Raw genomic sequence first — 16516 nt, 5'->3', positions numbered from 1 at the left:
TTCACAGGGAAGTTTACTTTCACCTGGAAGATTTATGAATTGCCCAGTTGTTTGTGCATTCACTTTTCACACATGCAACACCTGTACCTGACTGTTAGCAACACACAAGTTCCTTTCAGATGGATTTTTATATGCACTGCCAGAGCAAACTTTATATAAAGTTAAGCTGATTTTGCACAACAGAGAGGGAGGAACTGGCTGTGTAAATGTTTTGTTTGATGACTCTTTGTTGACCCCTGTGCAAATCGTCAATTCTGCTTATTAAAAAAATAATTTTCTATTGATTCATTGTTTTTCTTTGTTTACTTAAGTGTAGAAAAACATTCTGCACTTCTTTATCTTAAAACTAAGTGAAGTTACTATTTGTGGGATCACAGACTGACCATGTTCTACACATCCCAGGAAAATTCTGATTTTGGAGTAGCTGGAGCTGAACACGACCTTGAGATGAGGAAGAACCAGCATGTTTGGAAAGAAGTCTGAATATACTTAAGGTGAAGCACTTTAAATGCAAAAGCATCCCCCAACTGCTATTCTACATCAAATTCCAAATCAGGTTTGCATCAAAGAAGTTGCCAAGGTGATGCAGTTTCATCATCCTGCCTTTTGTAACAGATAATGTAGGCTGTCTATGGAAAGAGTGTAAGGACAGGATAAAGCTGCACCAATAATTCTCTTCCAAGTACTATCCCACCTCTAACAAGCTGTTATTCAGAATCATTTGGGAAAAAAACAGTCTTTTTTTTTTTTCTGTAGCATCTTGTAAACTGCTTGTGAAGCCTTTTTTAACAGCAGTATTGTCTTAGAACAGATGATATTTAATGGAAGCCAGAAAGTTAAACACAAAATCCTCATCTGAAAAGGATTATTTCTTTGCAACAAAAAATAATCAGTGTAATCTCAAATATTGTGCTTATTAATATGAAAAGAGAAGCAAAATATATGATACCTCAGGCAATTATTTGTAGGAATTGTTATTCTACAGTTCCAAAACCCAAGACATTGTACAATACTCATTAACAAATTGTCTCTGCTGGAACACACTCTGTGTTGATTCACACACTTTGCAGATCACACATTATGAGAGAGCTGATGCTTAAAAACAGTCAAGGTAAAAGCTGCAATTAAGACTCACCACTGGATCTGTTGGGTGAAAAATATTTAATAAGCGATTACAAATTGTCCTGGGCAGAATATGGTCCTGACTCCCACTGTTTCCTGGACGGATGCCACGCAGTGCCAAAAACACTGCTAATGGAGATCCCATACAGAAGAAATTCTCAACCTAAGGAGAGATTTCATCCACGTTAATAAGGATGGAAATGATGCTTTTTAACACAGCGGGATTTGATTTCTCTCACAACTGATTTCTCAGTTTCAGAGAGGGAGTCCGATAATATCAGTCAGTCAAAATGGAGAAGGCCACTATAACATACAGACATGGAGGTTCAATTTCCCATTTCCTTTGGCTGCATGTTGTGGTGCTACACAGCTGGAAAACCAAAAAGCAAGTCGGATATTTGAACTCAGAGTTCTACCAACACTGGAAAGGCTGCAGCAAGAAGAGTTTGGATGACACCAAGGAACTATGATGAGTCTGATTTCTCCTGAACCTTCCCAAAGCTAACCACACCTCTTTAATCTTATCCCTAACCCGGGACTCTTATGATTTTTTTTTGCTACACACACCTCAAAACACCTGGTGTCCAGTGAACAGAATGGTGCTTGTCACGAGTGCCACCCCGTCCCACGCTGGGAACCACAGCCCAGGGACAGCAATGAGGGATCCTCACATCACCCAAAGCTGCTGTGACCTTGCTCTAAGTCCTGCCTCCAACACCAAGAGGCAACTGAGTAAACCTGACCTGACACATCTGCCAGAGGTCACTGAGCCTGCATCAGTGGTAACAACTTTTGGTCACTGCCAACCTGAGGTCGGAATTCAACGGTGACCTAGAGGTGAATGGCTTTGTATCCCATTACCAATCCTCAGACATTGTCTCCTAAAAACATCAAATATATAACAAGGTAGTAAAAAATATTTCCATAAGTCAAAATTACTTTTTAATCTCCTTTTTTTTAAAAAAAAAATTAATTTTACCATCATCAGATCTTCACTTTCCCTAGGAGCGCCCAGAATGCAGGGCACTACAACTGGGCAACTCCTAGCGTGCTGCTACTCAACCAGCAAGAGAAATTGCTGAATTCTTGCTAAATGGGATGCTTGGGATCCCATGTGCCTTCCCTGTATGTCAGCACATGGAGCAAAGGTGTAGGAATAATGGTCCATTTCATCTCTCAGATTCCAGCGCTGTACAAAACATTCCTCCTCCTCTGACTTGGCACTGGTGCCCCAGCTCTGCCTTCCAAAAGAATGCCTAAGTGCCAGCTCAATGGAAAAAGGAAACTCCAGGTGTTCAGCATGGCTATTCAATGTCACCTGCAGCAAAGCACAGCTCTGTCATCTGTGTTGTCACTCAGGTCTAGAGCAAAGCTGTTTTCCTTTCTTCAGCCTTACACAGACTTTACATTCTGGTTGTCTGGACAAAGAGCTGTCTCATCTTCAAATACAATAGAAACAGATATTCCCAGTGCAATGCCTTAAATTGAATAAGTAACCTTTAACCCTGCCCATCTGATATTCCTGTGTCGAGCATCTGAACTGCACAATTACGGTTTTTCTGCTTTAGAAAGAAATCAGACAGTGCCTGCCAGCTTACACTTAGCAGAGGTTCAAAAGAGACTGAGAAAAACCTCAAAAGGTAACTGGTTTCAGTGGTTACACGGTGTGTGGCTTTTTGTTCCACTTCTGTTCCATTGTTTCTATTGATAAACACAAGATCAGCGGTGTCCAGATGCTTTCTTGGAGGGCACCGCTCCTTGCTGTGCTTTCTTACATGCAAAAAGCCTTTCAACCTGGTCCTCCAGCTTACAGAGTCAAAGTACCAGCTGGTGGGCATCTTAGTAGGTGGCACCAGACCAATATTGAAGCAGTAAATGGCAAAAATCAAAAGTCTTCACTGAAAGGGTGGTCAGACATTGGAACAGGCTGCCCAGGGCAGTGGTGGAGTCACCATCCCTGGAGGGACTTAAGAGCTGTGTGGATGTGGCACTTGGGGTCGTGGGTTAGTGGGGAACAGGTCTTTTCCAACCTTAACAACTCTGTTATTCTATGTTTTTAAAAACAAAGTCCTTTAAATTGCAGCCATTAGACTGTCAGTGCTGTTAGAACGTGGCTGAAAATCAGACTGCTGTGTGATGACACCTACTGGGAACAGAAGACTAAAATCTTTATAGAAAGGACTAAAATCTTTATAGCAAACATGTATTAATTTTGGTGTTTCTCTAGAAGCAGGAGTGGGGCATTTCACGTCTGTTCCTGTAAATGTTCAGCAACAGAGGAGACATGTTTATGAACATGACCTTTCAGTGCAGTACTTTTCTCCTGGTTATGATTCATAAAGAGAACACTTAATGAATTTATTTGTATTTTAAGCAGAAGCTGAGCCAAATGGTCATCCATTCAACTTAAGACTGCAGTATTTTCTTAATTAAATTGAAAAAAAAAGCTGAATGAGTCAACAGGAGTGAGGCAGCACAGGCCTTTTGTATGTTGGTACGTGGGGGGTGGGGGGGCAAATGAACATGAAGTACAAGCTGGAGCTTCTTCCAGAAGAGTTTCTGTAACCTTGGGTGAATGAGAAGTGCTCAGGAACCCTGAAGCCCTTTGGGCCAGCACACTGCAAGCCCAGATTTAAATGAATTCCCACCTCAGAACTAAGGAGCCACTGAGGTACATCCTGCCCTCCTCTTCCTGATGGACTGAAAATCACCCTACAACACTGCTATTTTCATACCCCACAGAGTCATAAAGGGTATCACACCATTCCCCATGTTTCCATGTTCTTCAGCCTCTTTAGCTTTTAACTCCAATTCCTCTGACATATCTGGTGAGGAGAAGACTGTCCTTTTAAGATTTACATTTAAAATAGGTGTGGGCTTTGCTTTTAACTCACACAGCTCCTATTGGTTTAGCAGATAATCCCATCTGAGGAGAAGAAGAGGAAGAGAGAGGAAAAGAGACAAAGATACCTCACCCTCAAGTTCCCATTCTGGTGGCTTGTCCAGTATAGTACTGGACTCCATATCTTTATGTTTTGTAGGTTTTTCTCCTCTCCAAAGGGTCAGTCAAACACCCAGATAGTTTCCTCTAGTATTAAATACAAAGTAAGCTGCTGTATTTATTCTTGCATTTGTCTTGCCAAAAGCTACCTTTGTGCTCACTCAACATCAAGCAAAGCTTAACTCTTCTTCAAACAGCACCAGTGACTCTGTCTCATCCTGGGAAGCTTAATTTGTTTCACTCCATAAAAGAGCCAGTACAGCTCCACATGCCCATTCCATGGAGTAATAGAGCCTAAGGAGATCAGTGACCAAAGACTCCAGTCTCCTGCGTTGCACAGACCAAATAATTAGTGGATCAAGCATTTTTTGTGGTGAACAGCAGGCTCCTGATCAAACCAGAGCTCTGCTCTGCCATGAAAAGCCAAGGGGAGGTGGTTGGTACCTACGAAGCAGTTTGTTCTCTTTCAACAAGCCAGTCACCCTCTGTAAGCTGGACTGCCTTGCTGATGAGCAATCCTATTTCACTTCCATGGAAAGCCTTTCCCTTTCTGGAGCTCTGTCCCCACCAATGGGAGACACTTGTGTAAAGCTTCACAGAACAAAACATCCTCCTGGTCAGCAAGGGTAAGAAAAAGGATGTACTGCACTGGAAAAATTACCTGAAAATTATCTATCTGATCTATTTAGATAGATAATGTCCTCTTTTCTGACCTCTTTCTTTCTCCCTCCTTTCCTGCTCCATCTCAAAAAAGCAACTGTTCAAAAAACCTTCAGTTTAAACACAACTGAGTGAAGATTAATCTTTCACAGAGCTGGGGGAGTATCAGCCTGACTCCAGCTTCCTTGATGGTGGAGATAACAGCCTGACACATGCTTTCAAGCAGTGATGAAAAGGAGAAGGATGTGACAAAATGAATTATAGTTCGTTTCCTCTTTTTTATGGCTCAAGATTGACCTTGGCTTCCAGGAGCCCTTCTGAACTCAGAAGGAAAGAAAAATGGCAAGTTAAGAAACAATAATCTCTTTTATTCTCATCTATCATGTCACATTTTTATGGTTTAATATTTCAGGATTGAGTTGAGCAACTAGAAAGTGTCACACATCCCACCCAGAAACCGGAAAATGCCTTTTCCCAGCGATAAGGAATTCTAGCAATTTGTACAGCTGATTAGCAAGCAATCTGTTTCATGAGACTAGAAGTGTGCTGACTGTCAGACCAGAATAATTTGGAAGGAAAATCCACTGCTGGAGGAAATTCAATCAGATTTGCTCAGAGATGTGACATGTTAGTAGTAGTCCCCGAGGAAAATGGATTATTCAACTTAGTAGAAGTGAATTTGTTTAAGATACATGATTGATGTAATTTCCCAAATGGCTTTTACCTTCCCATAGAGTTGTATGTGTGTGTGTAATACAGTAACAATCTATATACAAGTTTACATATTACATGTATTTATTACCTATATATTTAGATATATGTTTACATATAACTACCCATGAACACATATAACAGAATCATAGAATGGGTTGGGTTGGAAGGGACCTTAAAGCCCATCTTGTTCCAACCCCCTGCCATGGGCAGGGACACCTTCCACTAGACCAGGTTGCTCTAAATTTATTACAAATATGTATTTGTAACAAATAGTAAGATATTAATAAAGTACCATGTTTACACACACATACACACACTTCATCCAACACATTCCAATTATTCTACCAAAATCATGCCTAGGGACATGGGGAAAAAAAAAGTAAGCAGAATGACTCATTGCAGTATTTTTGCAGCAAGCAGGACATTCAGGAAAAACCTCTCAGACATACATACCTTAAATTTTAAGACAGGTGGTTTTGCTATGGTGGATGCCTTTAACCCATGTAACCTCTCTTCTATCTCTCTCAACCTAGAAAATAGAGATCTTTCTGAGATCCAATAAAAAATGTAGCTTTAACCTCTCTGATCCAAACAGGCATTCCTGTGGGGTCCAACAGTTTTGTCTGCTGGGAAGAGAGAGTGATGGTGTCAGTATTTCTTGGAGCAGCTCAACTGATTAAGAATCAATGTATGTCAAATCCTGTTCCTCTGAACACAGAAGGAATCAATCGACACGTGACAGTTCCCTTGTTCACCCCCCCAAAGCATCTGCCCACCCTCCTTCCTCAGGAGTAGGTGACTCACCTCCTGTTTCCTTGGTGATTTTGCAGCCAAATCACCTGCTTTACTTTGCTTAAAAACCCCAAACAACACCAAAGCCATGGGAAACTTCATGGCTTGAGCATTATGGAGTTCTGTACTGCAGTGGAACACTGGAGGACTGTGTCCCACCCTTTCAGCTATCATTAAAAATGGTTGTTCATCCGTTTTTCTAGTTATCCCAAATTAAAAAAGTAGCTACAATATAAAGCTCACATATGGATGGGCAAAACTGTCCCCACTCCCAGTAGAATTCCAGAAGTTACAGTCTGTTTTCCATCATTTCAGACTGAACTGAATTAAAATGGCTCAAGAAATAGAGAGCCACTCTTTCTATACAGAAGTGCCAGTGTCAAATGATACTCAGGATTACTGTGGATCCAACCAGAAGCTCTTCAGAGGATGACTAAGGAGCTGGAGCATGAGTGTGAAAATAGTCATTTTCCCCTGATCATAAGCCAGGCATATGCCTGAAGGATCATTTTACCTCTGGAACACTTCATTAGGTTTCTTAACTTCCCTTCTCATTAGGTTTCTTAACTTCCCTTCTCTCAGAAATATTAAACTTTATCCAGCCTTGCAGCTGATAGAGACGCCCTGTACCACTCCCTTATAACACACATCCCATCCTGATTGCAAGCACAGCAGGAGATCTGTTGCTGTATTAATGCTTCCAAAGTACCACCAATACTAAGATAGGTTCCAGGAAGGAACCAAAAAACTATGATTCATGATTTATCATGTCCCACTTGAAAGACTGAAGCTCAAGTTACTGTTATTAGATTCTCTATCTAATGGGTGTCTCATAACAACTTGATATCCCCATCCTTGGAAGTGTCCAAGGCCAGGTTGGACAGGGGTTGGAGCAACCTGGTCTAGTGGAAGGTGTCCCTGCCCATGGCAGGGGGCAGAAGTGGATATCTTTAAGGTCCCTTCCAATCCCAAACCGTTCCATGAGTCTGTGTGGATTCAGAGTTCCTCCAGCAGGGCCTGTCCAGTCCTGTTTTTAGCATCTACCACCCAGCCCCAGCAGAAGAACATCACCCACAAAAGATAACAGCCATGGAGGGTTCTGGAAACACTCCAAGGGCGTTATCTAGGGCTGTGGTTTTCTCCTTTAACAACTGGAAGTGGATGCATTACCGTTGTTTAGTTAGGTAAAGTTCCTCGAGTAAACGTTGCTCCTCGTAGCTCATCCAACGGTCTTCCAGCTCCTCCTCTTCCTTCTGCAGCAACTGTTCATAAAGCCTGACTGGATTCCAGCCAGTCATGATGTCGTAGGTGATGACACAGCCCAGTGAGTGGGACACGATGGAGACTTTCCCTCCTTTCTCCTCAAACTCCGGATTCCGGGAGCAGAAGAGCGTGTACAGCCGGTTCAGCTCCTGCTGCAGCCCCTTCACCAGCTGTTTGAAGAGGGTGAGGAAAGACAGTTAAACATCAACATTTGATTACTCCTGTTGGTGTTCAGGAATGTTCACATCCTACACTGACCCCTTCCTAGGATGAGCACAGAGGTCTGTGCACTTTGGTTGGGAAGATGAGCACAATCTCAAGGCCGGCAGCAACAGCTTGGCTGATTGTCACTGACTCCAGTGGTTCATCTCCCCCCTCCAGAGCCAGCACCAACCACCACACAGGACATGTGGTGACCCCAGAACTGCTACACCAAATGGCCCAAGGCACTGAATTGAAGTAAACACTTCAATAAATGACAGTTGTGCTTTAAGTACTTCACAGCATCCTCTGAGGTGAACAAAGGGACATGGTTTTCACCAGCACAGCAGTGACTTTTAACACAGTGGTATTTCCCTTCTGGCTTGATTCTCCCTCATTTTCTCCACTTTTTCACAGCTCTGAACATTTCTCCTGTGTCAGAGGTTCAGCTCCTTTTTTAACTTAAGGAGGATGGAAGGGGCCTGAGCTACACATGACCTGGAATCAACTCATATCTCTGGTACAATCCTGGCATTACCCTAAACAAGTCATTTATCCATTTATCAAAGTGAGCAACACTTCCTCCATTTATCAAAGTGAGCAACAGCATTCCTACCTCATTTCTGGGCACAGGGAAGAGAAATCCATGAAAATGGAAGTGCTCAGATACTACAGTGAGAGCCTGAATGGGTTCTGGGAAAAAAAATCCTCTAATTGCTTTTGGATCTTGAAGTCATCAAGTCTTTCATTCCCCTGCCTGGCTGCCAGGAGATGGAGTTTTGTGTCCTCCTTCCCCTCCTACACCTGCACTTACTGTAAATTCTTCCAAAGGAATCTGAAGGAAAGGATGCTGCTAAAGAATAAAAAGCCTCATCTCAGGTAAAAGGATAATACAGGAAGAGAAAAAGCAAAAATGAGACAAGGCAGAGACAGAATTTGAACCCTTTATACAAACAGTGCCAAGAAAAATACTCTTCTACTTACAGGGTTTCTAGGAGAGTTTTTTTTTTGAGGGGGGGGGAAAAAGGAATGCAACATGGTTTTTAAACATCACAGACTAATCCATAGTACTACAGCAGTAAATATATATTGGTCTTATGAGTCTCTGAGAAGCTTATCTGCTCAGAATCCTACGCTATAGGATAAAGAGGTTCAGATTCACACAAGTATTTTAGAGAGAAATGTTGAAAGACAGGAGATTTGGGAACTGGCCAATGCAAAAAAAAAAAAATGCAGCTTTGCCTGTGAAACTCAGCATGGAAACCAAGCAATGCTTCCAGGCTATGGCACAGAGGAGGACAAACAAGAAATTGCAAATCATTCCCTTGTTAGCAACGGGAAATTAAAGCTATAGAACATGTAATTTCAACATGATTTTTCAAGAGCCTGAGTCATTACTGAATATAAATATGAATAGCACCAGGACTGTCAGTGTTTGATATACATTTTACTGAGTGAGGATCCACACAACAAACCTGATGCCTGAAGTGCTGTGAAATGATTAACAAAGCCTTGCAACAGCTTGGAGAAATGAGTATCAGAACACCTATTTTCAAGTATTTTTGACTGTAGTGCTGCCTCTTCTTGCATTTGGGTCTATACAGACTGTGGGCACCACTTTCACACATGAATAAACAGAGCTTTCAGCAAGAGTTGGAGCTGAAAATATCAATCAGGACTAGCTTTGGCTGGCTGATATTTTCTCAATTTAAAAAGGTTTTGATTAAAACCCAGAACAAAATAGCTGAAATCAAAGTGGTTTGGGATTCCTGCCAGGAGTTCAGTGAAATGAGGGAGCACTGATATAGAATCATAGAATGGTTTGGGTTGGAAGAGACCTTACAGACCATCTTGTTCCAACCCCCTGCCATGGGCAGGGACACCTTCCACTAGACCAGGTTGCTCCAAGCCCCTCCAACCTGGCCTTTAACACTTCCAGGGATGCAGTAGCAGCCACAGCTTCTCTGGGCAACCTATGCCAGGGCCTCACCACCCCCACAGCCAATAATTCCTTCCCAATATCCCTCTGGCAGTGGGAAAACACTCCCCTTGTCCTGTCACTCCATCCCTTGTCCCAAGTCCCTCTCCAGCTCTCCTGGAGCCCCTTTAGGGCTCTCAGGTCTCCCTGGAGCCTTCTCTCCTCCAGGTGAACACTCCCAGCTCTCCCAGCCTGGCTCCAGAGCAGAGGGGCTCCAGCCCTTGGAGCATCTCTGTGGCCTCCTCTGGACTTGCTGCAGCAGCTCCACGTTCTCCTCACGTTGGAGACCACAGAGCTGGACACATAACTCCAGCACTTCCATGGGTGGTTGCTGGGATACCCTCCAAAGTACCCAACATCCATCATCCTGCCACCAGGGACCTCAACAGCAACTTGCTCAACAGCCCTGTACTCTACTCTCCTGTAGCCCATTCCTGCACAGCCTGTTTCCCTGGAAAAGGAGACAACTTCCAGGAAGAATCATATTGTGTCATCTCCCCCCCCCAGGAACAGAGTGGGTAAAAAATCTTCTGACACTATGGCATTTCCATTATTAACCCCTTTTTTTGTTGCAATCTGGAGGCATAAAACAGAATATTCTTGGAAAATCCTGGTTGCACACTGAGTCCAACCCTGTTTTTCACTGTCCTGCTCCTTAAATATATGCTGTTACTGGGAAGATAGGCAAAACCATGGACATCAACTAAGAAACTGTGCATGGGTTTCCAAATAGCTGCATACTTGGAAGTCTGCAAAGCAGAGTCCAAGCACTGGATTCAACTGAATCATCTGATGGAGATTATTCCTAAACTCCAAATTCCTGGTTACCAAACTTAACTGTGGAGTGGAAGCAGGAAATCCTCCAGATTTCCAGGTACTGTGAATGGTCTGGTTTTGCTGCTCTGCCAAACCAGAAGCCCTCTACCTGCAGTGAGCACTTATGGATGTTGGTGTCCTGCCAAAAGTTCTGTGCCAGCACTAAGATTAGAAACCAAACCTTTTTGGTGTGTAGTAAGAAAAAAAAAAGGAAATTAAAAGAAAAAGCATATTCATTTAAAGTCCAAGCTAAAAAATTGTTTGGTTAAGTAATATATGAAGATAAGGTAATATTTATTGGTGGTTGTAATGATGTTTAATGTCTGTTCCAACCCAAGCCATTCTATCATTCCATTCTATGATTTAGTCCTGATTTGCTTTCTTAGCATAAAATATTCTAACTTGTGAAAGGAAAGTTTGGTTTGAACAGGGTTTTAGTCCAGCAACTGCAACATGAAATGCTTTCAAATCCCTTTTGCAGTTACAGCTTGATATATATCCTAACACTCCATATAAAAATACCTTTTAAAAACAACAAGTGGCTTCGCATTTCCTAAAATCAGTGATTTTTTTCATTGGAATTTAAACATGAAAAATGTAGCTGTCTATCAAATTTTCTCTCCTAAATGGCATCACTGTAATAAAATCAATTTTTTAGGAGCTGATGTTTTTTTATGCACTCTTGTCTTTTTGCTCCCTCTGAAGGGTCTGTGGGAGTCTTAATTAAATAGTATTAAATAAAAAAACTCCCAAATGACAAAAAAATAACAACTCATCCTCCCAAACCCACAACACCCAAGTGGCTGCACCTCATGGTCAGGTTATAAGTAATGGGTGCCTCACCCTGAGCTTGTTGAACGCTTCTCCTGCTCTCACTGCACCTACATCAAGGAATTCCTGATTAAAGGAGCCCTTTTCCCACAGGTTTCCCTTTGGGAAACAACCCAAGCCTCACTGCCTGCTGATCCACAGGATCTATCGTGTGCTTAGAGGAAGCACCTGTTGGTTCTGCCTGAAAACAGGAAAACAGGAATCATCTACAAAAAAAAAAACAAAACAAGGAATAGTGGGATGCAACATGACCAGACCCCTCTCTCTTTTTCCATCTCCTCTCCTCCCTCCCAGTTCCCACCTTGTTTTGGGGACCAGTGGGACTGAACACTCACAGAGCTGTTTCTCCATCCAAGGTCTTCACAAGGCTTTCCCCACAAACTGAGTTTCCTTGAGTTTCCCATATTCCCAACCCATATAACCACCTCCCAAGGCTTCTCCCACAGACCAAACAAGCTCAAACATCTCACAGCAGAATAAATGAGGCAGCAGCCAATGTTTTTCCCAGTGAGCTGCTCCCCTGATCCCTGTGCAGCTGCTCCGACTGCTGATTTTCTGCCTGCTCTGCTCTGTTACCCTCAGCTCTTCCAGAAGGACCAGGGAAATGCAGCATGTTTACCTGTCTGTTACTGAACAGATCACACACTGCAACAAAGGGAACTCTTCCTATTTCTCCCAGAAAGAGCTGTATCAAATCCCATCCTCCCAGCTGGCCTTCCTACCCCAGTGTTAGTTTAGCATCAAACACTGAAATATTTCAAGGAAAGGTAGAGAAAATCTTCTGCTGTTCCCATTCTCTTTCCCAGGAAAGTCCTTTCTCCCTGTTCTGATTTTTAGGGAAAAATCTGGGAAGCACCTTTTGCAGACCAGCTGTTTCAGTACTAAAGTTTAGTGCAGGATTAAAATGCTACAAGTCTTGCAGGTGTAACATTAAATACTCACAGATACCCAGAGAAAATCCTTCCAGTGCCTAGAGGGGCTCTCAAAAGAGTTTGGGAGGGACTTTGGACAAGGTCCTGAAGGGACAGGACAAGGAGGAATGGCTTCCTACTGCCAGAGGGCAGGGTTAGATGGGATATGGGGAAGGAATTGTCGGCTGTGAGGGTGGTGAGGCCCTGGTACAGGTTGCCCAGAGAAGCTGTGGCTGCCCCTGGATCCCTGTAAGTGTTCCAGGCCAGGTTGGAGGGGCTTGGAGTAACCTGGTCTAGTGGAAGGTTTCCCTGCCCATGGCAGGGGGTTGGAACTGGATGATCTTTCAGGTTCCTTCCAACCCAAACCATTCTATGGTTACTATTTGCCTGAAGCTCCATTTAGCAGCTGAAGTTTTGCCAATAAATCTTCCATGCAGGAAACTCAAGCCCACAGGATCGAGTTGCTCAGAAGTCATCAGCTTATATTCAGACAAACTGAGGTTAAACACTGTGTGCTCTTCACAAACCAAATTAAAGGCAGAGTCAGGAATGGTCTTTCTGCACATTCATTCTGTGACAGTTTGTGCAATTCAAGGTAAAGCAAAAAAACAGACTGTCAACCAAGGACCAGGATGCTGGACTTGATCAGGCCAAAAAATGCCCTTTACTTTCCAGTTACATGCCTGCTTGGCATATGGCTTCCAGGGAATCCAAAGATAATGGCCCATTCCATCCGTTTAGGAATCCTGGTGGTACAGGCATGTGCTTTATATGGACAAGACAGGAGTCTGAGTCAAATAAAACACATCACTGTCATTTCAGAAGGATCTGTGGGAAGGCTGACAATAAGGGCAGCAGGATCATGCCTCTAATCACCTCCTGGGTATTGAGCAAGTCTGAACTGCTGGATCATGATGGGGAGTGAGACATCCAGAGCTGCTGTCTGGCTCAGTTTTGTGCAGAACATTAACAGCATCCTGTGCTGAGCTGGAAAAATCCAAACCTCTACATCCCTGGCACCAGCATCTCAAACAGCTGCTCGTTCTCCTCTGAGGCAAAGCAGCCCTGTGAGACATCAGCACAAATAAGCATGAGCAGCATGTCTGTTCTTTCAAAGCAGAAGGAAGTGGGCTGTGTGTGTGGTGGACAAACTCCTCCTGGACCCACACCAAGTAGATCCAGGCAGGAGGAAGAACTCCATCCCCTGGTCCCTTCTAGTGGGCAGATCACTGGGGTCAAAGGGGCTTTTCAGTGCGTGCCAAAATTACCACTGCAGAAAACAAGGAGTACAAAACCCCTGCTGGCACCTGGGCATAGCAGTAACACAGAGCTTGAGGCTGCTCTTGCTCAAATCCTCATTCACACAATCATTAAGGTTGGAAAAACAGCTCCAGGATCGTCAGGCTCAGCCCCTGACCCATCACCACCATCATGCCCACTAAACCATATCGTGAAGTGCCACATCTCCTTGTTTGTTGAACACTTCAAGGGATGGCGACTCCACCACTTCCCTGGGCAGCCTGTTCCACTGCTTAACCACCCTTTCAGTGAAGGAGTTTTTCCTAATATCCAGCCTGAGCCTCCCCTGGCACTTGCTGCCAAAACCTGGACAATGCACTCCAGTCCAAACCTTTCTGATCCGTCAAATCCAACAAAAAAACTTCCTCTCCTCTTGGGCTATGTGGACTGTCCCCTCCTGAGACTGCTCTCAGCTCTGACCATCCCTTTGCTGTAACTCTCAGAGTTCCTTTCTCCATGCCATCTCCACAGGACCCTCACCCACTGGACTGTCTTCCCACATGAACAGTTTGAACCCTAAGAGAACTAAAATAACAGAAAGCTACCAATGAAAAGAGAGTGCAGGAAACACGACCTCTGCACCCCCTCCAGCTTGAACAGCATGACTGTGTTTTTGTACCTTTGTGGGAAAGGAATTTCAAGGAGATCTGAGGAACAGTTAGTTTTGCAAGCAGCCCTTTCCAAATGTCAAGAGAACTTCAGGAGAAAGTGCAAACTCATTTGAAATTCAGCAAGCAGGCAGTGTGTGAGCCAACTGGGGGGAGAAGAGGGCCCTTAAAAGCCAACAGAAGAGCTGCAGCTCAAGGATGGACTGTAAAGGACCAGGAAAGCGAAGACAAGGAGTTTTTGTTCCACGTGAACCAGGAGAACATGCCAACACATGAGGCAGAGCTGGTGAGGCTGCTGACCCTCAGGATACAACAGTTGTCACACTCCCTGATGGCATCACTGAAGGATGCCAGGGGATTGTCACAACAACAGATGAGAGGCCAGAATGAGAGGGAGCTGTGGGAACAGATGGGAAGGGCTGTGTATTTTAGTGATGGAACAAAAAAAGGATCTGTGGGTCTGTCCAGACCCAAGTCTCTCTCTCAGGACCACTCTTGCTGCTGAAAAGCTAAGTCTAACCCATTTCTAACAAGTCACTCTTAGGTTCAGGCAGAGCCATTAACCTGTCACTTCATAAAGCTGAGAATTCATTCAAGGACAATCCAATTAATTAAGCAAACCATGGAAGTGCTGCCAAGCAGCATCTTCATTATTAGGTTCAACAAAATAAGCAAAGCTAGTGTTAAATAGTCTCAGTTTAAAATTTCCTGCTCCACATCTTGTTTCCAAACACTCCTAAAACAGTTCCCTTTAGTTGCTGAAAGGGGTACACAAAGAAAGGATATTCCCATTGCAAAACCTCATAGGCAAGAGGGATGAAAGTTCTGCTATAAGTTAACACGTGCCCTAAATTTCAAGAGTATGGTCATTAATTCTCCTTTTTAATATGTGTTTAATGGCAAATCATGAAGCCATTTCAAGGTAGGACTCTGAGCAACCTGGTCTAGTGGAAGGTGCCCCTGCCCATGGCAGGGAGTGCAACAAGATGGTGTTTAAGGTCCCTTCCAATCCAAACTATTCCATGATTCTAAGGTGGACAATGAAGTTTCCCTGCTCTTCAGCTGAGAAGGAAGTAATCCAAAAACATCTCCTACTGATCTGAGGTTACTACAGTATTTGCACCAAATCTTTATAGAGATTTTGGGATGACTGATGTAAATAATATTTATCCTGTACTACAGGCATTTTCTGCCATGACATATATCAATAATTTGCAGAATTACAATTAGCCTGCAAGTGAGTACAGTGAAGATCAGTAAAAAAAAGCATTTAGCACTATAATGAAGGTGATAACACTGAATTTACTATGCATCAATTAGTCTTTTTAATCTCTGTTACAGCCATTCATTATTAAAGAAATATGAAGCTACAGTGACACAGATGTGAAACGAAGTCGCCCACTGAAGACACTAAACCCCAAGATTAGGTTACCACAGATGGCACCAGCAAGGTCAGAAGCAGAATGTGAAATGACTGTTCATTTAGAAATAGGTAGGTCTGCAGCAAAACATCAACTTATTGCTTTTCCTTCTTATCTGATAATGTTTAAAAAGGGATTTGGTATGGGTGAGGACCTGAACAGCACAACTTGCAGCCACACAAAACCGCCACGGCTGAATCTGTTGGCTGCAGTCTGAGACCAGACTGTCTGAAGTGTTCATAGGGCTGTGCTGAATTATTAATGCCTGTCTGGTATCACGTTGCATGTCAGGAGTCAGAGGAACCTTTTGGATACTCTCCTACCGTGCTGGAGAAGAAACAATACTTGAAATCAGAGAGGGGGTCAACCCACCACGCTCCTGGAAGGCTCAGCTGAGCCATCCAGTGCCTCTGGGACAGCTCTTTGCTGCCCTGCGTGAAAACGATATGAACAAGGACTCTTCCCCCTGAAAGGAGAGAGTGGCTGCCTCTCACTCTGCCCACCTGCAAATCCCTTAAGGAGCTGTTTGAAGAGTGCTAAGAAGCTTTAAAGAAGCACTTCTGGTACTTCTCGATGTGGGGAAAATTCTTGAAAGGAGAAAGGAAAGTTGTATCCAAGTATTGTGCAATGTGTGCTGGCAGCCCCAAAAGCCAAACGTGTCCTGGGCTGCCTCCCCAGCAGCGTGGGAAGCAGGGTCAAGGGAAGGATTCTCCCTCTGCCAGGATCCCATAGATCCCACCTGGAGCGCCGTGTCCAGCTCTGGGGCCCCCAACATGAGAAGGATGTGGAGCTGCTGGAGCAAGTCCAGAGGAGGCCACGGAGATGTTCCAAGGGCTGGAGCCCCTCTGCTCTGGAGCCAGGCTGGGAGAGCTGGGGGGGTTCACCTGGAGAAGGGAAGG

General features: G+C 43.8%; 1 protein-coding gene across 1 annotated transcript in view; it reads right to left on the bottom strand.

Annotated features, from left to right (window-relative positions):
• DDHD1 (DDHD domain containing 1) overlaps positions 1 to 16516 on the bottom strand; it is a 66952-nt gene that overhangs the window by 5679 nt on the left and 44757 nt on the right. Inside the window, exons 7-9 of the mRNA XM_051772106.1 lie at positions 7460 to 7722; positions 5951 to 6026; positions 1136 to 1285 (exon numbers count right to left, since the gene is read on the bottom strand). Coding sequence (XP_051628066.1) covers positions 1136 to 1285; positions 5951 to 6026; positions 7460 to 7722 — 489 coding nt within the window. The remainder of the gene's footprint in view (positions 1 to 1135; positions 1286 to 5950; positions 6027 to 7459; positions 7723 to 16516) is intronic.

This window comes from Manacus candei, unplaced genomic scaffold (assembly GCF_025592945.1).
Source record: "Manacus candei isolate 608988 ecotype Guabito, Panama unplaced genomic scaffold, ASM2559294v1 h1tg000150l, whole genome shotgun sequence".
Lineage (NCBI taxonomy): Eukaryota > Metazoa > Chordata > Aves > Passeriformes > Pipridae > Manacus > Manacus candei.
This window is presented reverse-complemented; position numbering and strand designations above follow the sequence as displayed.